The sequence below is a fragment of the Heloderma suspectum genome, chromosome 6 (assembly GCF_057233095.1).
Source record: "Heloderma suspectum isolate Gila_16-S chromosome 6, 16-S_ref, whole genome shotgun sequence".
NCBI lineage: Eukaryota > Metazoa > Chordata > Lepidosauria > Squamata > Helodermatidae > Heloderma > Heloderma suspectum.
Window position 1 is genome coordinate 114,942,482 of NC_139463.1, and position 23,269 is coordinate 114,965,750.

Sequence of the window (23,269 nt, forward strand, 5' to 3'; positions counted from 1 at the left end):
ATCTGAACAAAGGTCAGACCCAGCCATAGGGGTTTATTAACCAGGGACTAACCACACTCACTAAATACTTGTGAGAAGATGGTTAGTAGGATCTACCATGGCTTAGTGTGACATCTGATATATTTGCAGTTACCATAGTGCTCTATGGCAAGAACAGCCAAAGGAGGAGAAGCCCATCTAGCTGGAGTGGCAGGTCTCTATGGTCAAGATATGCCTAGCAACACATGGCATAGATTCCAATCCACATCTGCGCCAACAGAAAAGTGCCCTTAGGGCGGTGGCTCGTGCCTGCCTGTGCCCTGGGCTGCCGCCACGACGGGCATGTTCCTTCTCCCACAAGCACCATCCCTTCTGATTTTGAGGGGAGATCGCTGCCAGCACCAAATGCTGAAATGGCCATGGCAAGAACAAAGGCTGCTGGGATGACTTCCTGGAGGACTGCAGAGTCCTGCAGGGGGGAGGGTGATTAGAGAATGGTTAGTCTAACCGTGTTGCAGAATTTGGTTAGCTGCATGTGTGGCAATAGCACTCGCGGTGGTTAGCGGTAACCACCACGTACCATGGCTAGCCTAACCACCCTCCCCAAATCTGCACATGAACAAGGTTGTTAACTTAACAGGTGTCATTTTCGTGAGCAATAGAATTTAGAGGCATATAATTGCTGAACAGTTCATTTTGGGATTCCCCTTTAATGAGTGAAGGGACCATCAGATACCCCTGCTCCCATTCTGAAATGTCTGTTGCTGTCTTCCTTTTGCTTCCCTTCTTTTCCTTCTTTTTCTTTTTCTTTTTTCATTTTTAGGTTTCATATAGCTCCTTTGAGCCAGCAGTGAATGATCAAGCCAATTTCCCTTCTTTTTACTCCATGGCCCCCAAGGAAGAACTTCAATACCAAGGACTTGTCCAGTTATTTTGGCATTTCAGATGGAACTGGGTTGGACTCTTGGCTACGGAGGATGAGGGTGGAGACCATTTTTTGCAAACCATGGAGCCCCTGCTTTTCCAGAACAAAATCTGTTCTACATTCACAGAAACACTTGAAAAAAATCTGTTTATATTTGATATACATCAAATCCTGTCTGACAAATTGAAGGTTTTGACAAATCTCATGGAAAGCAAAGCCAATGCAGTTGTAATATATGGAGAATTTCCATCCATTATATGGCTGGATTTTTTTATATATGGAAGCAGGATAATTCCACTAATATTTTCTCAGTATAAGGGGAGGCTCTCTGCAGCAAACATATGGATAACAACAGCCCAAATCAAATTCCATATAAATCCCATTATGCTAGCTGCTGGATTGGATGTACAAATGCTCCATGGTGCTATCTCCTTTACAATTCCATCAAGGGAGCTTCAAGACTTCCCAGAATTTGTTGAGCTTGTCAATCCTTCCTGGGCAAATGAAGATGGTTTTGTTCATGATCTCTGGGAACAAGCATTTGGTTGTTCACTTTCAAACTCTATTATGAGTCTCACAGGTCGAAAATGTACTGGAGAGGAGATGCTGGAAAGCCTTCCTGGGGTTGCTTTTGAAATGAGGATGACTGGCCACAGCTACAGTATCTACAATGCTGTCTACACTGTAGCACATGCCTTGCACACCTTCTACTTGGCTAGAGTCAACCACAGAACAATGGAGAGCAGAGTCAGACTGTCTCCTCAGAGTGTAGAACCCTGGCAGGTAACCTGTCCTTACTGATGGAAGTCAAACGTCATGGTCTAGATACTGGACAATGGCGTGACATGCAGTAGTCAGTATCCTAATTGCCTCTAAATGCTAAACTCTGTTCCATTAATGGTATAGCTAACACCTATCTCATTTCCTTTTCTTATCACTGCGGTTGGGGACTTACATTTATTGGAACTCCCTATGCAGGAATGGTATGGTTAATACTTCCTTCCCAGACCATGAGTTTACCGATTATCTCTCTCTGAACTCCCACACCCACACCACAGCTATAGGACTCAGCAAAAAGGAAATTGTGCCAATGGGGTGCTTTTGTCCATATTCCATAAGTACAAAGGGGATGAACTTGCAGCTGGGGAGAGAAGTATTAAACTTCCTTTCCTCTTGTGGTGGTTCCAATAAAAACCAGACACAGATACAGACACCATCCATTGAAACATAGCACATGGTTTAGCTGGCAATCCCTACAAAGCACCCAGGATGTCTTGCTCATCTTCTCAGCTTTCTTCCCTTCCTTGCCAAATGTGAACAGCAGACAGGCAGAGGGTTGTATCCAGACTAGACATGTTAAGTCCCGGAAACCAACCAGAAAACATTCAAGGGAGAACGAGTTAGTTACTGTTTTGTTTTTGTTTTTCCTCAAGGGCTGTTTCTGTTTTGTTCTTTCTGTAAAACTGGAAAAATTGAACAGGTTAAGATAGTAACAAAAAATCTGGTTGAATGGACAAATACCATATTGAAGACTCAGAGTTCATATGTTGCAACCCAGCCTTCATCCCCCCACAAATAATTTCTAAAAACCGTGCAATAAAACTTTGCTGTGGAAGCTAGAGAAGCAACATTTCTGAAAGTAATGAATACATGAGAGGGTTGATGTTTTAAAAACCTCTCTGCAAGATTCCCAGCATCATACATTCTTCCTTTCCTAATTAAACTTATTGATCTAATGTATCTTTGAATGATAGACATTTAGGGATGCTCCAAGTGATGACAAGATTCCCACCTTTTCAATAAAGTCACCATATCAGAACATGGATGAAAATGTACATCCCTCGCAGCTGCATTTCTGTGTTTGTCGGCTTATTGTAGTCATTATAGTAAAATGTGGCAATATGGTTGCTTAACATTCCTAATAGGTGAGAGAATATTCCCCAGGTAAATCAGATCTCAGTAGCTTTTCCTCCTGATCAGATTTCCCCAAGCTAGAGAAGCAATATTTCTGAAAGTAATGAATTCATGGGGGGGGGGTGATTTTTTAAAAAACCTCTCTGTAAGATTCTCAGCATCATAAATTCTTCCATTCCTTATTAAATTTCTTCATCTAATGTAGTGTTTACTGATAGACATTGAGGGATGCTCCAAGCAATTCTCAGTTTCCCAACATTTTAATAAAGTCACCATATCAGAACATAGATGAGAATGTATGTACATCCTTCACAGTTTCAGTTTCTGTGCTTGTCAGCATATTGTTGTTAAATATGGTTAAATATTGCAATATGGTTGCTTAACATTCCCAATAGGTGAAAGAATATTCCCTACTTAAAACAGATCTCAGTAGGGATGTACAAAATTTCCACGACGGATCTTGGGGAGGCCAAATGCCAGCGCATTCAGCCCCCCAAAATTGGTGGTGGAACGGCCTGCCCCTCTGCCCCCCCAGGATGGGACTTACCTTGGGCAGATCTTCCTGGTGGCGGCAGTGGCCGCCGCCGCCATTTCCAGGTTAAAAAACAACAACAACAACAAAACGTGATAGGCTACGTAAAGATTTACGTAGCCTATCACGGCTAGATTTTTAAAAAACACTGTGATAGGCTATGTATATGTTTACGTAGCCTATCATGGCTGACTTTAAAAAAAAAAGGAAAAAAACGCTTGTACGCAAATGGCAGCGGCCATGGCCAACGTCATTTGCGTTCCTTATTTTGGCAAGTCTTAGTCTACGTAAATATTTACATAGACTAAGACCGCAAAAATAAGGGAACACAAACAGCGTAGACGCTACGCTATTTGCGTTCCCCTTATTTTCGTCATCTTAGTCTACGTAAATGTTTACGTAGAATAAGACGTGCCAAAATAGGGAACGCAAATGGTGGCAGCCATGGCCACCGCCATTTGCGTACGCGCGTTTTGTTTTGTTTTTAAAATCAGCCGTGATAGACTACATAAACATTTATGTAGCCTATCACAGCTGACTGCAGGGACACAAACGGAGGCAACTACGGCCACCGCCATTTGCATCTCTGCTAGCCAGCGGCTGGATGTCCGGCTGCTGGCGGAGCCGGCCGGTGGCTCCGCAGAATCGCTGTGGAGCACAGCCGGCCGGCCAGGATTCCGGGGGGGGGGGAGGAATGGAGTGCCTCCCCCCCAGGTGAGGATTCTGGGGGGAGGGACAGAACGCCTCCCCCCCACCACCATCAGCTTAATCCCCGAAAGGTAAGTGATTTTCGTACATCCCTGGATCTCAGTAGCTTTTCCTCCAGATCAGATTTCCCCAAGCTCTGCCCTACAAACACGAAAACGTTTAGGAATTTCCCTAAACTTGCTTGAAAACATGAACAGATGCTGTCAACTAGTCTTCCCGTGCCTCCGATCCTCCTGCTTCTTCTGGTCTCTTCCATGATTCAGATGTTTCAGGAGCTATTTGTTGAAGTTCCCTTTGGTCAGACATAAAATAGGAACCTAAATGATATTATGTATAACTTCCTTTGCTCATGAACTTATCATGTTTGGTATAATGAATATTAAAATATCCTTTATCGAGGCAAGAATTACAAATCTACTGAATTTACTTCTAAACGTGTTCAATTGTGATGATAATTTGATGGGCAAACCAATTTATATGTACTATATTTTATGTTCATTAAGCAGCCTTCCCCAACCTGGTGCCTTCAGAAATGTTGATCTGCAATTGCCAGCATTCCTGACCATTGGTCTTGATACGTGGGGCTGATGGGAGCTGAGGTCCAAAACACCTGATGGTCTACAACTTGGGAATGGCTATCCTAAAGCAACAGGGTGACCTTAAATTTGTAAAGAAAACTACAAATGTAAGTATTGCATACTTTCCCATTTTTCCTGAGACATATATTTTCCAAAGTTCTCCTTGCAACACCTTCACTTGTTGAGTTTACAGTGACTGATTATTTTTCAGTCTTTCCCCATATCTGCTACCAAAAGGATGATATTCCCCGTTCATGGTAGGCTATTTGAACAATCTGAATGAGAATATTACACAACTTGATAGACCATTTGATTCTCTTTTTCTCTCCAACTAGCTCCACTCACTGATTCAGACCACCTCATTCAACAACAGTGCTGGAGATGAGATTACATTTAATGAACATGGAATATTTGAGGGGGGATTCGATATTACAAACATCGTCACCTTCCCAAATCAGTCCTATGTCAGGGTCAAAATGGGAATGCTGGATCCTCACGCTCCTCCAGGAAAAGGGGTCACCATTCATGAGGACACAATCAAATGGCACAGAGACCTGACCCAGGTAGGGAAATGACTGCCATTCTTTAGAAAATGCATCATTAATTTAAAATTCACTGCAATATGGTTTTGGGAAAGAGGGAACATTGCTTTTTGAAGGAGTACATTGAAATAGGGATGGTGGGTATTCCACATAAAAATCGACAAGATAACAAAATTGCAATATCTAGATGGGAGTACTGACCAAGATGGTCTAGTGGCTAACACAGGAGAGATTTGTTTATTGATTTATTAATTTATATCCCACCTTTTTTCCTCTTTAAGGAACCCAGGCAATGTACATAATCCTCCTCCTCCATTTTATCCTCACAACAACAACCCTGTGAGGTGGGTTGGGCTGAGAGTCTGTGACGGGCCCAAAGTCACCCAGTGAGCTTCCATAGCTGAGTGAGGACTAGAACCCCAATTTCCCGACTCCCAGTCCAACACTCTAGCCACTACATCACACTGTTGCCCATCATTACTTTCATGAGAAATCTGAGCCAGCCTAAGAATGGGAATGCAAATCTTCTAGATGCTTTGTACAACTTGTACAATTTACCACCTATGCACTTAGACAACTAACATTCCATGTCATCGGCCTTTGTGTTTACTGGTAGAAGATCTGAAGGTGTGATGGATTCTCCAAATGTTCCTTTCATACTGTGCTATTGCAATCATTTTGGATAGGTGCCAGCCCTTTCTCTGTCTAATGTCTCCTGCAATCTTGGTTACTGTAAGAAAAAGGTGTGGGAGGAAGAAAAGATCATGTTGCCCATCATTACTTTCATTTGAATTCTGAGATATGGATCTAGTTAATGGTGCTAAATGGAATCCAAGCTAGTTGTATCATTGATCAGACTAGGAATGGAAATTGTAATCTTCTGGAGTTCATAGGAGAAGTTGGCACCTCATGTGAAATCTATGAAGAATCATGGGCCTTCCTGTTTACTGGTGCAGTCTCTGATGTGAAATGGATTCCTCAAACCTTTCTTAATACTAAGCTCTTCGAATAGGTGCCACCTCTTTCTCAATGTACTGACAACTGCCCTCCTGGTTACAGCAAGAAAAAGAAAGAGGGGGAGAAATTTTGCTGCTATGATTGTGCTCCATGTCCAGATGGGATGTTCTCAAACCAGAATGGTAGGACATATGATAACAAGATGCATTTTATTTGCAAGCAACCCTTCCCCATCTTTTGTTGTCAATTACATTTCTGAGAGATTTGAACATGCTATATATTAGGGATGTCAGAGAATTCCGCCATGGACTCCAGGAATCAGTGGCGGAATGGCCTCCTGCCCCCCACCACCCCGCGGAATCCCCTCGGAACGGAGCTTTCCTGGGGCAGATGCGGCGGTGGCTCTGGTGGTGGCTCCGGTGGCTCTGGCTGGTCTCCTGGCTGGCTGCTGCCGGGATGCTGCGGCCACAAATAATGGCATAAGTATTTATGTAGCCTATCACGGTAAAGGTAGCCATGCAATGGCATAGCAGCCACCATTTGCGTGGCTGCCTTTACCGTGATAGGCTACATAAATACTTACGTAGCCTATCATGGCTACCTGCATGGACACAAATGGCAGCCTCTATGACGGCCGCCATTTGCAGCCACAGCAGCCTGGCCAGTGAAGATTCCGGGGGGAGGGACGGAGTGCATCCCTCCCACTGCGGATGCCCCGGCACGGAATAAGTTAAGTGTTTCATACATCCCTACTATATATTGTGCTCTTTATTTATAGATCAAATTTATAGATCTGATTTTAATGAAATTTCCTCTTCTCTCTCTTGAGGGAAACAGTTTTAGAAACATAGCTAACACATTTTAGCATTAATAAAAGTCAAGTTACCAGGGAATTCTGAAGTAGTCATAGCTGCTCCTGTGTGAGTAGGAAGATATAAAATGACTTTCCATTAATGGTATTAACATTCCTGGCCTTTGTGGAGAAGAGATTAAAGAAGGTGTTTGCACCTGCACCCCAAATGAAGTGTTTGGGGAGTTTCAAATGAGCAACAGTTTTGCTGGAGATTGCCACAGTATGAAAGTAAACATAATAAGAAACTCCCTCCCTCCAATGGGAGTGCTCTATCATTCTATAGTACTGAAGTTTTGTCCTTCTCATTCAGCCCTTTCTGACCAAGCTCCCCAGCTCCAGGCCTACGTCTAGTCTAACACATAGCATTGTTCCCTCATGGCCCTCACATGGATCTTCAGAAGAAATTCTGCCGACCTCATCCCCATGCCCAGGTCTTGCATCTTTGTGTCAGTGAGTTGACCATGCCTCACATGGAGGTCCTTTCGCTATCGCCTCGAGCCTCTTGTCTTTGAGGAAGCAGGTCTGAGGAAGCCTCCCTTCTCCTTTAAAGGGGCCTCAAGATAGTCATCAAATTTTGATATCCAGTTATCTTCCCCTTGAACCTGCACTGAAACTGCCAACTGTTACCAAAGTATGACCACCTCAGCTCCAGATCAGTGAAGGCTCCATCTACCAAGCCAGTCTTGGCCACTGGCATTTTAACAGTGCTCTATGATGCTCAGTAACAATCAACAACCATAGGAAAGTCAGATGGTGCTGAGCTTCTGAAGGAAATGAACAAGAAAGTAGAGACATGATTGTAAGCCACTTCATTCATCACCCTTCACTGACCCTAAGCCAGGCCTGCCTCCCATCCCCCACATGACCTCCCAGGACAAGGGTACCCCACCATCCACCAAAGCAGTGATATACCTTTTTCAGCATGTACTCCACTTACTTTCAATAGTTTGCTTTAGCAGTTTCGATGAAGGAGACTGTGGCAACATTTTGAGAGCATTAAAGGAAGGATTTCTCTGACATATTAATAGTATTAGTGTGGAACTAGGGGTCCATGCACAATGAGATACACCCGAATCCAGATTGCATGAGATGAAAGAGCTTCAACGAAAAGCAAATGGCAAGGCCAGGATGGGAAAGAAGTGATCATCCCTGTAGGAATGAAGTTGCTTGAGGAGAGGTTGAAAGGGCATCAAACTAACCATTCGAGTAAATCGATGCATATGCAATGTGATGTGCATGGCAGATCACTCCAAAACAAAACAAATTCCAATGATAGCAAATCCAGTTTCTATAATGATAGCTTTTATAAAACTAGAAACGGATCTTTTAAAAATGTGCAATGTTTTGGAGTGGAATACATGCTACAATCACAAAAAAAGAGAATGCGATAACACCACTAATAAACTGAGCCAGAATGAATCAGAAAAATAACCATTCTTGGCCCCATACATTTGGACTAGAGCCAGAATGTTCTTTCATTTCACCCCATGGTAGCTGTGATTCACAGAAAAAGGAAAGAATCCAAGATGGCAACAAAGACAAGTGTCATTCATGGAACAAAGGTCAAAATTATCCATTCATTATGAAGCACATTGTATGGAGGTTTATGCATCCTCCCATTGTAAACACTAAAATAATAGGAAACTTCGGCTATAAGAGCTTCGGCTATTGGGCGGTATAGAAATAAATAAATAAATAAATAAATAAATAAAATAATGGGTGTTAGCAGAATGTCTGGTACAGCTGCCTTAATCGTGAGAATATATTTCTTTTTGTTTTTTATACATTAATATATGTTTGTTCCTCAGATATGGAAACTTGTGTCAGTTGTCCAGACAGTTATTATCCAAACAAATTCCACGATGATTGCATTCCTAAGATTCCAAATTTCCTCGCTTTTAAAGAGACATTGGCCATTGCTTCAATTTATTCTGCACTTCTATTGTCCCTGATCACAGCTCTGGTGCTTGGCATCTTCATTAGGCACCGGGACACTGACATAGTCAAAGCAAACAACCAAAGCCTCACCTACATTCTCCTCATCTCCCTCGTCTTGTGTTTCCTCTCTTCCTTCCTGTTCATCGGAAAGCCTCATCAGGTGACCTGTCTTCTTCGACAAACGGCTTTTGGAATCATTTTCTCTGTATTGCTCTCAACCATCTTGGCCAAAACTGTATCTGTGGTTCTGGCATTCATGGCTACCAAACCAGGATCCCAGATGAGGAAATGGGTGGGGAAAAGGCTTGCATATTCTACTGTCATCTCATGCTCCAGTATTCAAGCAGAGATCTGTGCTCTGTGGCTGGCAACATCTCCCCCATTCCCAGATTTGGACATGCACTCTATGACTGAAGAAATAGTCCTGTTGTGTAATGAAGGGTCAGTCCTCATGTTCTATTGTGTCTTGGGCTACATGGGCCTCTTGGCCGCTGTCAGCTTCACTGTGGCCTTCCTGGCCAGGAAGTTGCCTGACAGTTTTAATGAAGCCAAGTTCATCACCTTCAGCATGTTGGTCTTTTGCAGCGTGTGGCTGTCCTTTCTTCCAACCTATCAGAGCACAAGAGGAAAGTACATGGTGGCTGTGGAAGTTTTCTCCATCTTGGCCTCTAGCACGGGGTTACTGTGCTGCATATTTACCCCTAAATGCTACATTATTGTGGTGAGGCTTGAGCTGAACAACAGAGAAAAGCTAATTTGTAGAAGGATATAAATAAAGGAAGAGTTTGTGGTTTCATGGATGTTCTTGGTTTCCTGTAGAAAAAGATAAAAGTAATGCAAATTCTTTTACGTTCAATTTCAATGCGTGGACAACCTGTCATTTGCAAAAGAGTGAATCAGTCCAAGAGACTAAGACATATTTGACTAACATACAGTCACTGCTTATATTCAGAAATACAACAACCCTCAAAATTTACTATTTAAAACTTAAGCCCAAACCATCTTGGCTTGTCATACATTGAAGCAAACAAAATTTCCGGGTTTGAATTCAAAGCCCCTTTTCTCACTTTCAGAGCAGAATTAATATATTTTGCCATTCTAAAAGCAGCATAATAATCCAGTCTAATTAATAACATCTGTACCTTATCCCTTCATGTTTCCAACCTCTTTTTCTTTACAAGTCGAAGAATATATTTGAGTCTCAAATCATATTTCGCACATTCTAGCAGAAAGTGAATTCTATCTTCTACTGTCTTACAATTGAACAGACATAGCCAATATGGCCTGGGCAGCTTTTGAAATTTCCATCTCCTTCCCTGAAGGGAATACAGTTCAGTCGACATTTAGTCATAAGAGCCCGTAATGTATAGGGACTTGGGTCGGCCAGATATTGTGTCACCTGATTAAATGTAGTTGGCAATCCAGCATGTATTTCATTTGATCTCCAATTAGCCATGTTGGCTGCATCCACTTGCCACAATGTATCTGCTATCCTTTGCTTTATGACCGATTTGGCCACGTCATCACCCTTTGATAAAAGAAATTCATATAAGAAATCAGTCTGGGTCACATTTTCTCCCATTCTACCTGAACATGACCTGGCCACATAATTCATCTCTTCAAAAGCAGACTGAAGCAATGGTGAGGTTAGCTGGAAAATCCATCTAATCCATAGGTGAGCCGCTGCCTTCACTACCAGGCCTAAAATCGATAAAACCCCAGTTTTAGTCCTTGGGACGTTTGGGGTGCTTCTAGCTACAGTCAGAGCTCTTGTTAAAAACCCATGTGGAACCTATCATTCCACATAGGGGAAGACCTGTGTGGAAGACCTATTGCCCCGCTTGGAATCTTAGCTTTCTTTGAATTTGTCAGACCTATGGTGTAGAATTTCTTCTCACTGATACATTAAGGCTAAGGGATCATTCCATCAAGCCAGTATTTCTGATAAAAGAGAATAAACTCTGCAGTTGGTTAATTAGTTTGCCCATACATGCTCAGAGACAATTGAACTGAAGAAACATCTCAAGCTCTTTGGCAGGTTTGGGGACCCACACAGGATAGGCTGTATTCTGGTCAAAAGACGAGTTGCTGCCAGCATCATGGAGTGGCCCAGAAACTCGCATTTGTTAATTTGGTGGTCTAATCTGAGTTCACATTTGCACCTTTTCCACCCAGTGTGTCACATGGCAAAGCATGACTAGTCAAGATTTTCATAGAATCAAAACAATTAGTTCATTGACATACTAGGCCTAAAATAATATTCTCTGCAAATAGAAAATAATGTTATTACCTTGCAAAACATAGTAACATTAGTATTAAGACAATGTAATAAATGCTCAGAAAAGTAGGGATGTCAGAGAATTCCTCCACGGACTCCAGTGAGGCCAGATTCTGTAGAATCCAGCCCCTCGGAATCTGTGGCAGAATGGACTCCCCCCTGCCACCCCATGGAATTCCCCTGGGACAGAGCTTACCTGGTGGTGGATGCAGCAGCTCTGATGGCTTTGGTGGCAGCGGCAGCGGCAGCAGCGGAAGATGCGGTAGTAGATGCAGCGGCGGCTCCTCCAACTGGTCTCCCGGCCACTGCCAGGCTGCTGCGGCCGCAAATGGAGGCCATCCTAGCAGCCGCCATTTGGTGGATGCCTTTTTCATGATAGTATTTATGTAGCCTATGTAGAGAGCTTCAGCTATTGGGCGGTATAGAAATGAAATAAATAAATAAAATAGTAACATTAGTATTAAGACAATGTAATGCTCAGAAAAGTAGGGATGTCAGAGAATTCCGCCACGGACTCCAGTGAGGCCAGATTCTGTAGAATCCGCACCCTCAGAATCTGTGGCGGAACAGACTCCCCCCCTGCCAACCCATGGAACTCTCCCGGGACGGAGCTTACCTGACGGTGGATGTGGCGGCTCCGGTGGCTTTGGCGGCAGCGGCAGCAGCAGAGGATGCAGCAGTGGATGCAGTGGCGGCTCCTCCGACTGGTCTCCCGGCCACTGCCAGGCTGCTGCAGCCGCAAATGGCGGCCATCCTAGCGGCATTGGGTGGATGCCTTTTTCGTGATAGTATTTATGTAGCCTATCACAGCAAAGAGCAGGGGCGCAAATGGCGGCCACTACACCATTTGCACCGCTGCTGTTTGGCGTGATAGGCTACATAAGTATTTATGTAGCCTATCACAAAAAAGGCAGCCACACAAATGGCTTAGCGGCCACCATTTGCGTGGCTGCCTTTTTCGTGATAGGCTACATAAATACTTACGTAGCCTATCATGGCTGGCAGCCACGCAAATGGTGGCCAGTGTAGCAGCCACCATTTGCGGCTTCAGCAGCCTGGCTGCAGCCCGAATTCCAGCTGCGGCCAGCCCCGACCGGTGGCTCCATGGAGACGTCACGGAGCGGAGCTGGCCGGGGAGGATTCCGGGGGGAGGGGGAATGGAGCGCCTCCTCCCCCCACTGCAAACGGCCCCAGTGGAACCAGGTCAGTGTTTCGTACACCCCTACAGAAACGGTCATAAGAAAACAATACAGCAGAAAAACACAACACATGGGTTAGGAAAGGCCTCACAAGGATATACATATGATAGCTTCTTCAATATACACCTGATCAACCTCTCAGGCATTCCAAAGAGGCCTTATTGGTCATTTCACGACCAACGCAGTGTCACCAGGCAAGAGCACATAAGCAGGCCTTCTCAGTTAGAGCACACACACGCTGGCAGTTTCTACCACATTTCAAGAGGAAGGAACCGGTGGCAACCTTGAAATGCTTCTTGAAACTGCATTTGTTTACTCAGGCTTTCCCTGCCTTATACACCATCTACGCACTGCTCTGACTTATTGCTTTAGTTGTAATATTTTTAATATATTTTCATGGTTTTCCGCTATGTGTATATTGGCTTCATATCGTGTCACACTTGTTTTTATATAAATCAGTTCTAATTCCTGGGATGTCAAGCAGTATGGGAGTAGGAAATGAATAAAATAACTAAGAATAGCATTGAAATGGCAGTACCAAATCAATGAATGAAATTTGATTTGTTGGATTGCTAGTTGTAGACCTGATCCTAGTCCTGCATCTCTCTCCAATCCATAAACTATTATTAGACTAATCCACTGCAACAGACAAAATTCATATCTACCAATCCGGTCCGGTGGACCATGTCTCCATCAGAGCTAGCCAGTGCAGTATGGCAAAGGTCCCAGGTGTCTCCAGGCAAGCCATACCAGGTGAAGAGCAAATGGAAAATATCCAAAAGTATCTCAGAGAAGAAGGGAGAAGTAGTAGCAGAGAAGTAGACATTGTATGTACGCAGTACCTCCTTTTCATCATCCCCAGTTGACAATGTAAGTCTGCTACATTGGTACCTGACAGCAACAATGGAATGGAGGATGACGAATAAACTAAGGCTTAATCTCAACAAGACTCAGATGCTGTTTGTGGGTGGTTCTTCTGACCAGATGGAGGGTGATCACCCTGTTCTGGAAGGGGTTGTGGTCCCCCTGAAGTAGCAGGTTCATAGTTTGGGGGTTTTGCAGGAGTTGTCGTTGTTGCTGGAGACTCTGGTGGCCTCAGTGGCAGAGAGGACCTTCCATCAGCTTTGTTGGTGACCCAGCTGAGCCCTGATCTGGAGAGGGAAAACTTGCCCTCATAGGTCTATGCTCTGGTAACCTCCAAGTTAGATGACTGCAATGCACTGTATATGGGGCAGGTCTTGAAGGTAGTTTGGAAGCTGCAGCTTGTGAAAATATGGCAGCCAGGTTGACAGCAGGGACCAGAAGTTCTGAACAGATAACACCAATTCTGGCCTGCTAGCACTGGCTTCTTCTATGTCTCCAAGCCTAATTGAACATACTGGTGATGACCGATCAAACCTGACAAGGCTCAGGACTGCAATACATGATGGAGCTGCTCTCCTTTATAATGGTTTTAAACTTTTGTAAAGTACCCAGAGTGCTTTGGCTATTAGGCAGTATAGAAATGTAATACATGTAAACAATAAAAGTAATATTAATGCATATGTGCTGTGTCTAAGTAGGCCAGGCTTCATGGCCCACTGCATCCCAATCGACATTAATAGCATCCTCTTTCCATATCTCTGGAAAGCCTCAGTTCAGTCACTCAAAAGTAGGGATGTCAGAGAATTTCGCCACGAATCTCGGAGAGGCCGAATGCCAGTGCATTCGGCCCCCCGAAATCGGTGGCGAAACAGTCTGCCCCCCCGCCCCCCCCAGGACAGGACTTACCTTGGGCAAATCTCCCTGGCACCGGCGGCTCCGGCAGCGCTGCGGCAGCGGTGGCTGCAGCGGCTGGTCTTCCGACCAGCTGCCGCCGCCGCCATTTCCAGTAAAAAAAAAAAAAAGTGATAGGCTACGTAAAGATTAACGTAGCCTATCACAGCTAGATTTTTAAAAAATACCATGATAGGCTATGTAAATGTTTACGTAGCCTATCAGGGCCGAGTTAAAGAAAAACAAAAAAAACACACGTATGCAAATGGTGGCGCCCATGGGCACCGCCATTTGCATTCCTTATTTTGGCACGTCTAGTCTACGTAAATATATACGTAGACTACAGCAAAATAAGGGGAATGCAAATAGCGTAGCGTCTACGTAAACGTAGACTACGTAAACTTTTAAACTACGTCTATGTAAACTTTTATGTAGCCTATCATGGCTGACTGCAGGGACACAAACGGCGGCGGAATCCTGGCCGGCCGGCTCTGCTCTGCAGCCAAGCCGCAGAGCCGCCGGCCGGATCCGGCCGGCCACAGCCAGACATCCAGCCACTGTGCAACCCTGCAGGGACGCAAATGGCGGCTGTCGTAGCTGCTGTCATTTGCGTCCCTTTCCTTCGCCATGATAGACTACGTAAAAATTTACGTAACCTATCACAGCAGGGGGAAAACCCTAGTGTACGCAAATGGAGGTAGCCGCTGCCATTTGCATACGCTGGGTTCCCCCCCCCCGTGCCGTAATAGGCTATGTAAATACTTACGTAGCCTATCACGGCCTCCACAGGGACACAAATGGCGTCCCTGCGTTAGCCGTGATAGGCTACATAATTATTTACGTAGCCTATCATGGCTGAAGAGGAGCAAGCAAAAGGCGGCCGCAGGACGGCTGCCATTCTCACAGCAGTGCGGACGGGAGCAGGTAAGTGGTCCTTTTCGCATGCCTTTCGTGGGGTGGGGGCGGCAGGCACTTCGTCCAGCATGCCTTTCATGGGGTGGGGGGGCAGGGGCTTCGTTCCACAATGGTTTCTGGGGGGCTGAATTAGGAGTGTACGAAAGTCACTTACCTGGTCTCGCAGCTTGCTTGGCGGTGGGGGGGAGGCGCTTTGCTGCTCCCCCCAAAGTTCAGGCCGGGGGGGGAGGCTTCTCACCTTGTCCAGCCGAAATTCAGGCCAGGGGGGAGGCTTCCTGCCTCGCCCGGCCTAAATTCAGGCCAGGGAGAAGTGCCCCCTCTCCCCGGACGCGAACTTCAAAAGAAAAAAAAAACGCCCCTGTGATAGGCTACGTAATGATTAACGTAGCCTATCATGGCTAGATCTGCAATTTCAGCCGTGATAGGCTACGTTAATCGTCATGTAGCCTATCATGGGTGACTTTGAAAAAAAAAAAAGTGCGTACGCAAATAGCGGCCCCCATAGGGAGCCGCCATACGCGTTCCTTATTTGGTCGCTGTAGTCTACGTAAATCTTTACGTAGACTACAGGGACCAAACAAGGAATGCGAATGGCAGCTCCCTATGGGGGCCGCCATTAGCTGTATGCGCTTTTTTTTTTTTTTTAAGTCACCCATGATAGGCCGACTTTGCAAATCTAGCCGTGATAGGCTACATTAATCGTTACGTAGCCTATCACACCCATTCATGGATCACTGCCTTGTTGTGGCGAAGGGGCTTGTGTAACTCAGTGAAGCCATAAACTATGCCGTGCAGGGCCACCCAAGACGGACAGGTCATGGCAGAGAGTTCTGACAAAATGTGGTCCACTGGAGAAGGAAATGGCAACCCACTCCAGTATTCTTGCCAAGAAAACACCATGGAACGTAACACAAGGCTAAAAGAGATGACACTGGAAGATGAGACCCTCAGGTCGGAAGGTGTCCAATATACTACTGGGGAAGAGCAGAGGGTATTTCCAAGTAGTGCCAGAAAGAGTGAAGCGGCTGGGCCAAAGCCGAAAGGACACTCAGCTGTGGATGTGTCTGGTGGTGAAAAGAAAATCTGATGCTGTAAAGAACAATATTGTTTAGGAACCTGGAATGTCAGATCAATGAATCAAGGTAAGCTGGAGGTGGTCAAACATGAGATGGCAAGATTGAACATCAACATCTTGGGAATCAGCAAACTAAAATGGACAGGCATGGGCGAATTTAATTCAGGTGACCATCATATCTACTATTGTGGGCAAGAATCCCTTAGAAGAAATGGAGTAGCACTCATCGTCAACAAAAGGGTGGGAAAAGCAGTACTGGGGTACAATCTTAAAAACGATAGAATGATCTCAGTACGAATCCAAGGCAAACCATTCAACATCACAGTAATTTAAGTCTATGCCCCAACCACTGATGCTGAAGAAGCTGAGGTTGATCGGTTCTATGAAGACCTACAACACCTTCTAGAACTCACACCAAAAAAAGATGTCCTCTTCATCATAGGGGATTGGAATGCTAAAGTAGGAAGTCAAGAAATCACCGGGATAACAGGCAAGAATGGCCTTGGTGTACAAAATGAAGCAGGACAAAGGCTAATAGAGTTTTGTCAAGAGAACACGCTGATCATAGCAAACACTCTTTTCCAACAGCACAAGAGACGACTCTACACATGGACATCACCAGATGGTCAATATCGAAATCAGATTGATTATGTCCTTTGCAGCCAAAGATGGAGAAGCTCTATACAGTCAGTCAAAACAAGACCTGGAGCTGACTGTGGCTCAGATCATGAGCTTCTTATTGCAAAATTTCGGCTTAAATTGAAGAACGTAGGGAAAACCACTAAACCATTCAGGTATGACCTAAATCATATCCCTTACGAATACACAGTGGAGGTGAGGAATAGATTTCAGGGATTAGACGTGATAGACAGAGTGCCTGAGGAACTATGGAAGGAGGTCCATAACATTGTTCAGGAGGCAGCAACTCAATCCATCCCGAAGAAAAAGAAATGCAAGAAAGCAAAGTGGCTGTCTGATGAGGCTTTACAAGTAGCTGAGGAAAGAAGGGAAGCGAAAAGCAAGGGAGAAAGGGGAAGATATATCCAACTGAATGCAGAGTTCCAGAGAATGGCAAGGAGAGACAAGAAGGCCTTCTTAAATGAACAATGCAAAGAAATCGAGGAAAACAATAGAATGGGAAAGACTAGAGATCTCTTCAAGAAAATCGGAGATCTCAAGGGAACGTTTTGTGCAAAGACTGGCATGTTAAAGGACAAAGAAGGCAGGGACCTAACAGAAGCAGATGAGATTAAGAAGAGGTGGCAAGAATACACAGAAGAACTATACAGGAAAGATCTGAATGTCCCTGATAGCCATGATAGTGCGGTCACTGAACTTGAGCCGGACATCCTAGAAAGTGAAGTCAAGTGGGCCTTAGGAAGCATTAGTAACAACAAAGCTAGTGGAGATGACAGTATTCCAGCTGAGCTATTTAAAATCCTAAAAGATGATGCTGTTAAAGTGCTGCATTCAATATGCCAACAAATTTGGAACACTCAACAATGGCCGCAAGACTGGAAAAGGTCAGTTTACATTCCAATTCCAAAGAAGGGCAACGCCAAAGAGTGTTCAGACTACCACACAATTGCGCTCATTTCACATGCCAGCAAGGTGATGCTCAAAATCCTACAAGCTAGGCTTCAGCAGTATGCGAACCAAGAACTACCAGAAGTACAAGCTGGGTTTCGAAGAGGCAGAGGAACTAGAGATCAAATCGCCAACATTCGCTGCATCATGGAGAAAGCAAAAGAATTCCAGAAAAACGTCTATTTCTGCTTCATTGACTACGCTAAAGCCTTTGATTGTGTGGATCACAACAAACTCTGGCAAATTCTTAAAGTGATGGGAGTACCAGACCACCTTACCTGTCTCCTGAGAAACCTGTACGAGGGTCAAGAAGCAACAGTAAGAACCAGACATGGAACAACCGATTGGTTCAAAATTGGGAAAGGAGTACGACAAGGCTGCATATTGTCACCCTGCTTATTCAACTTATATGCAGAGTACATCATGAGAAATGCCGGGTTGGATGAATCAGAGGTCGGAATTAAGATTGCTGGGAGAATTATCAACAACCTCCGATATGCGGACGATACCACCCTAATGGCAGAAAGTGAAGAGGATCTCAAGAGCCTCTTGTTGAGGGTGAAAGAGGAAAGTGCCAAAGCTGGTTTGAAACTCAACATTAAAAAAACTAAGATCATGGCATCTGGCCCCATCACTTCCTGGCATATAGAAGGGGAAGAAATGGAAGCAGTGACAGATTTTACTTTCTTGGGCTCCAAGATCACCGCAGACGGTGACTGTAGCCATGAAATTAAAAGACGCTTGCTCCTTGGGAGGAAAGCTATGGCCAACCTAGACAGCATAGTAAGAAGCAGAGACATCACCTTGCCGACAAAGGTCCGTCTAATCAAAGCTATGGTTTTCCCAGTAGTAATGTATGGCTGTGAGAGCTGGACTATAAGGAAGGCTGAGCGCCGAAGAATTGATGCTTTCGAACTGTGGTGCTGGAGAAGACTCTTACGAGTCCCCTGGACTGCAAGGACGTCAAATCAGTCCATCCTAAAGGAAATCAACCCTGAGTACTCATTGGAAGGACAGATCCTGAAGCTGAAGCTCAAATATTTTGGCCACCTAATGCCAAGAGAAAACTCTCTGGAAAAGACCCTGATGCTGGGAAAGACTGAAGGCAAAAGGAGAAGGGGATGGCAGAGGATGAGATGACTAGATAGCATCACCGATGCAATGAATATGAACTTGAGCATGCTCCGGGAGAGAGCGCAGGACAGGAAGGCCTGGCGTGCTATGGTCCATGGGGTCACGAAGGGTCGGACACGACTGAACGACTGAACGACAACAACAACAAAGCCTATCACAGGGGCGTTGTTGTTTTTTTACTTTTCTTGTAATGGCGGCGGCGGCAGCCGGACGAAAGACCGGCTGCCGCCCCCGCCCCTGACGAAGACCTGCCGAACCGCCGCCGGGACCCACTGCCGGGAGAGACATTCGTGAAAGGTAAGTCCCATCCCGGGGGGGGCGGGGGTGGGGGGGTGGAGAATTTCTTCCCAAACAACCTTTGGAGGACCGAATGCATTGGCACTCGGCCCCCCAAGTTTCGGGGAGAAATTCTCCCCCATCCCTAGGCTGAATGCACTGGCATTCAGCCTAAGCGAGATCCGTCGCGGAATTCTCTGACATCCCTGTATCTCTTCTTCTGGCAAGACGTTGCAAAAAGCTGGTGGGGTGGAGAGAATGAGTGATAGAAAGCACACCCTTCCACCTCCATTTTTCCTCTATTCCATCTCAAGCTGGAGATCATGGGACACCATGACTTCATCACTTGATTTTCCTAGCATCTTGCCATATGAAGAGATGTTGACATCTCAGGATCTCATAAACAGGCACATTTTTATCATCTCTTGTAGGCCTAATATGGCATTACATGAATATGGATGGTGGAATTTTGCATATGGCCAACATGACTTCCCTTGGTTTTTAGGATCCTGTTCATCATAGTACAAAATTCCAGTGAGTAGTGAAGAACATGGGATACCAAAAGGGTCCATGTTAGATGGGACACAAGGTGTTGGGAACTCTATCAGTTAAAAGTTCGAATATATATATTTGACCATCCAGCATGTCTCCTATAAATGCATCACTTGCTGTTCTGTTTTTTAATTGATTTATATTCTAGTACAGGATTGTTGTTGTTCAGTCGTTAAGTCGTGCCCGACTTTTCGTGAACCCATGGACCATAGCACACCAGGTCTTCCTGTCCTCCGCTCTCTCCCGGAGTGTGCTCAAGTATATATAGATAGCATCGGTGATGCTATCTAGCCATCTCATCCTCTGCCGTCCCCTTCCCCTTTGCCTTCAATCTTTCCCAGCATAGGGCTTTAACTTTCTTCTTTCCTTTTTGTATTTGTCTTGTTTCACATTTGCAAAGGGAGAAAAACATCAGCTCTAGGAGTGGCATTTCTATTCCAAACATGCTCACCTCTTCATTGACTCCATTCTAGGAGTCAGTGTGGGTCATCATGAATGTACCTACTTATGTAAACTCCCCACCACCAGCAGCAATGTACAGGAGATTTCTTGCATTGGCATGGGTTGGACTAGAGGACCTTTGTGGCCCTGTCCATACCCATTGTTCTACCTACTAGTCCTTCCTTGCCATAGGGGGCAGCAGAATGGAGCAAGGAGATCAGACAAACATGTTTGTTTCAGCACTTCTGATATGGATGTTGCATCATGGAGTCCAAAAACATTGCAGATGTGTTTATCTCCCCTGTAATTATCAGCATTGCTATAATTGATTTACCTGCTCAAAGAGCTTTCTAGGAAAAAGAAAATCATCAAGCATGTCTGAAATATTTATAAGTCTAACAAAGGGCTGTTGACTGCTAGGGATCATGAGAACAGAGAACCAGGGCTCTGACATGTTGATCCCTTTCCCTCTTCCATCGTGCACCTCAGCCTTCAGATGGTGACTCTCAATGGGCATTGAAGGCTTGCTTTTGTTACACAGTTGAGCTTAAGGATACAGAGGACACATGTCTCCTCACTAAGTTGCATTTCAGAGTCAGCTGCCGCACACCTTGTTCAAGTCAGACTGATGTGAATAATTACATTGATTTGGAGAGAGACAGGAGACCTGACATGTACAGGAGAATTTGCCCTGAGGATGGTGCTGCTGCTGCTGCTACTGCTACTGCCAAATGCAGTGTGGAAAGTGCATGCTATTAAGTGCAGTGGAAATGAGCCTCCATACATTTCACATGAGTGGTACCAGCCAGGGGACCTCCTCATTGGTGGGATGGCATCTCATCTCCATCACTTTCCCCCCAAGGTTTTATTCATCAGACATCCTTCTCAGGATACGATTAACATACCCATGTAAGGAATCTTCCCAGCACACCCACCACAAAATGATATTTACTGTTATTTTAGTGATTCTTCATATTTGCATGACTGACTGCAAAGTACTTATGAACTTGGTCAAGAAGGAGAGTAGATCTTTTTAAAGAAATACAAGGTTGGTGTGGTGTTGGATAGGCTGCCTCTTCCATAGGGTGATGTGACTAGTTGGAATCTCCTTCATCCATTCCTAAATGAAACAAAGGAATGTGAAGATAGGTCCGCAGGACTTTATGAAGTTTGATGTTCACAGTGGTGGAGCTAGGAAGTTGTACATGCTGGACTTAACGATCTTATGGGGGAGCTCTATAGATGTCCAGCTGTATTATTTCACTTGTGAAGAACATAAATAACATTTCTGTGGTTTCCGGACAGGTCGCCAGGATAGTCTGCTGCAGCAAAAACAGAAACATTAGATTCTTGTAGCACCTTAAACTTAAAAACATTTATTGTGGCTAAGCTTTCATGTACACTGTCCAGTTTATCATGTCCATGAAGGGTTAACCTCAATCTGGCAGACCTGTATATGCTTGGGGGACTGAGGGGAGACGTGACCTGTGTTGTCAGACAGAAGTGACATGCAAAACAGGACAGTCATGATTACCTTAACAGTTACCATTCACAACAAGTTCATAGGGGATAGCACAGACATCGTTGCAAGATCTGTATAGGCCAACGTCCTGTATTCCTTCTTAGATTCATTCATTTAAAGCTACGAAAAGCTAGATGCTGAAGGTACAAGGAGATCTCAAATTCTGTGAAGCAGATGCAGTTTCGGATGCACCTAGAAAGTGGCAATGGTCAAAACACTGGAGCATAATGCTGTGACACCATGGATGTTAGTAGTGGAAAATATATAATAGAGAACAACATAGATGGAAATATTGGAAGTGAAAACAGTGAAATATAAGAAAATGTTTGATCGATTCTACCCAGATGTTTGCATAAAAAATGATATCTTACATGTTAAAATATGATCTGAGCTGAACATTGACAGCGACATTCCAAGTATTAGGATATACAAGCCCCAAAGCACAATCCAGCAACATGTAACCATCTGGCCCATCTTTTCAAAGGCACTTAGTTTATGACTAAGTTTGGGGGATAAAGCAAACATCTTTGCAACATCTGTGTAGGCTGACTTCCTGTATTCCTTCTTAGATACATTTGTTTCAAGCTATGAAAAGCGAGATCCTGAAGGTACAAAGAGATCTCACAGTGGGTTAAGCAGATGCTGTTTCAGAATCACTCAGAAAGTGGCAATGGTAAGAAAAAAAAACCCTGGAGCATAATGCTGTGGCACCGTGGATGTTAGTAGCTGAATATATATAACAGAGAGCAATATCAAAAAAATGTTGAACATGAAAACAGTGAAATTCAAGAAATGTTTGATGTATTCTACATAGATACCTCCATTAAAAATGAGATCTGAGATGGAAAAAGATGATCTGACCTGAACATTGACCGGGACATGCCTAATATTAAGATTTACCAGCTCAAAAGCACAATCCAGCAAAATGTCACCATGGTGTCCTTCTTTCCAAAGGGACTTAGTTTATTACTGTATCTTCTATTTATGCTCTCTCCTTATAAACAAACAGCTGAACCTTTCAAATCTTGAGTGGACCTGTAGTGAGATAAAATGAGTTTGTATACTCTCCCATGAAACAGGATGTCACTTTTTTTGCAGGTTATTGACAAATTTCTACCAGCACATCCAGGCTTTTGTGTTTGCCATTGATGAGATCAATGACAATCCGAACAACTTGCCAAACATCACTCTCAGGTTCTACATCTATGATAGCTACACTGATTCAAGTAGGGATGTATGAAAGTGACTTACCTTTCGCAGATTATGTTGATGGTGGTGGGGGAGACGTTCCGTCCCTCCCCCCGGAATCCTCGATGAAGGGGGGAGGCGATCCGTTCCTCCTCCCCGGAATCCTTGATGGCCGGCTGTGCTCTGCGGCAGCTCCATGGAGCAGCCGGCCAGGCCCAGCCCAGCCCAGAGCCGTCCGCAGCCGGATTTCTGGCCATGGAGGGCTCTGGGAGAAAAAAAAATGCATATGCAAATGGCGGGGGCTACAGCCGCCACCATTTGCATTCTTTAATTTTGGCCGTCTGAATCTAGGTAAATATTTAAGTAGACTATGACGGCGAAAATAAAGGGGAACGCAAATAGTGTAGCGGGTGCTATTTGC

At 44.6% G+C, this 23,269-nt stretch overlaps 1 protein-coding gene across 1 annotated transcript; it reads left to right on the forward strand.

Annotated features, from left to right (window-relative positions):
- The first annotated feature begins 8,798 nt into the window (after window positions 1-8,798).
- Window positions 8,799-22,900, forward strand: LOC146342641 (vomeronasal type-2 receptor 26-like). Its single transcript, XM_084807955.1, has 3 exons — window positions 8,799-9,647; window positions 10,906-10,964; window positions 22,759-22,900. The coding sequence occupies exons 1-3, from the start codon at window positions 8,799-8,801 to the stop codon at window positions 22,898-22,900; spliced, it is 1,050 nt and encodes a 349-aa protein (XP_084664081.1).
- Window positions 22,901-23,269: the final 369 nt, after the last annotated feature.

What these genes read in the sequence shown, in the direction of transcription:
- LOC146342641 (XM_084807955.1), top strand. Translation starts at nt 8,799, where the DNA reads ATGGAAACTTGTGTCAGTTGTCCAGACAGTTATTATCCAAACAAATTC. An exon ending in CTAAATGCTACATTATTGTG is followed by an intron (nt 9,648 to 10,905) that starts GTGAGGCTTGAG and finishes TTGGTTAATTAG; the next exon opens with TTTGCCCATACATGCTCAGA. An exon ending in CATCTCAAGCTCTTTGGCAG is followed by an intron (nt 10,965 to 22,758) that starts GTTTGGGGACCC and finishes CTTTTTTTGCAG; the next exon opens with GTTATTGACAAATTTCTACC.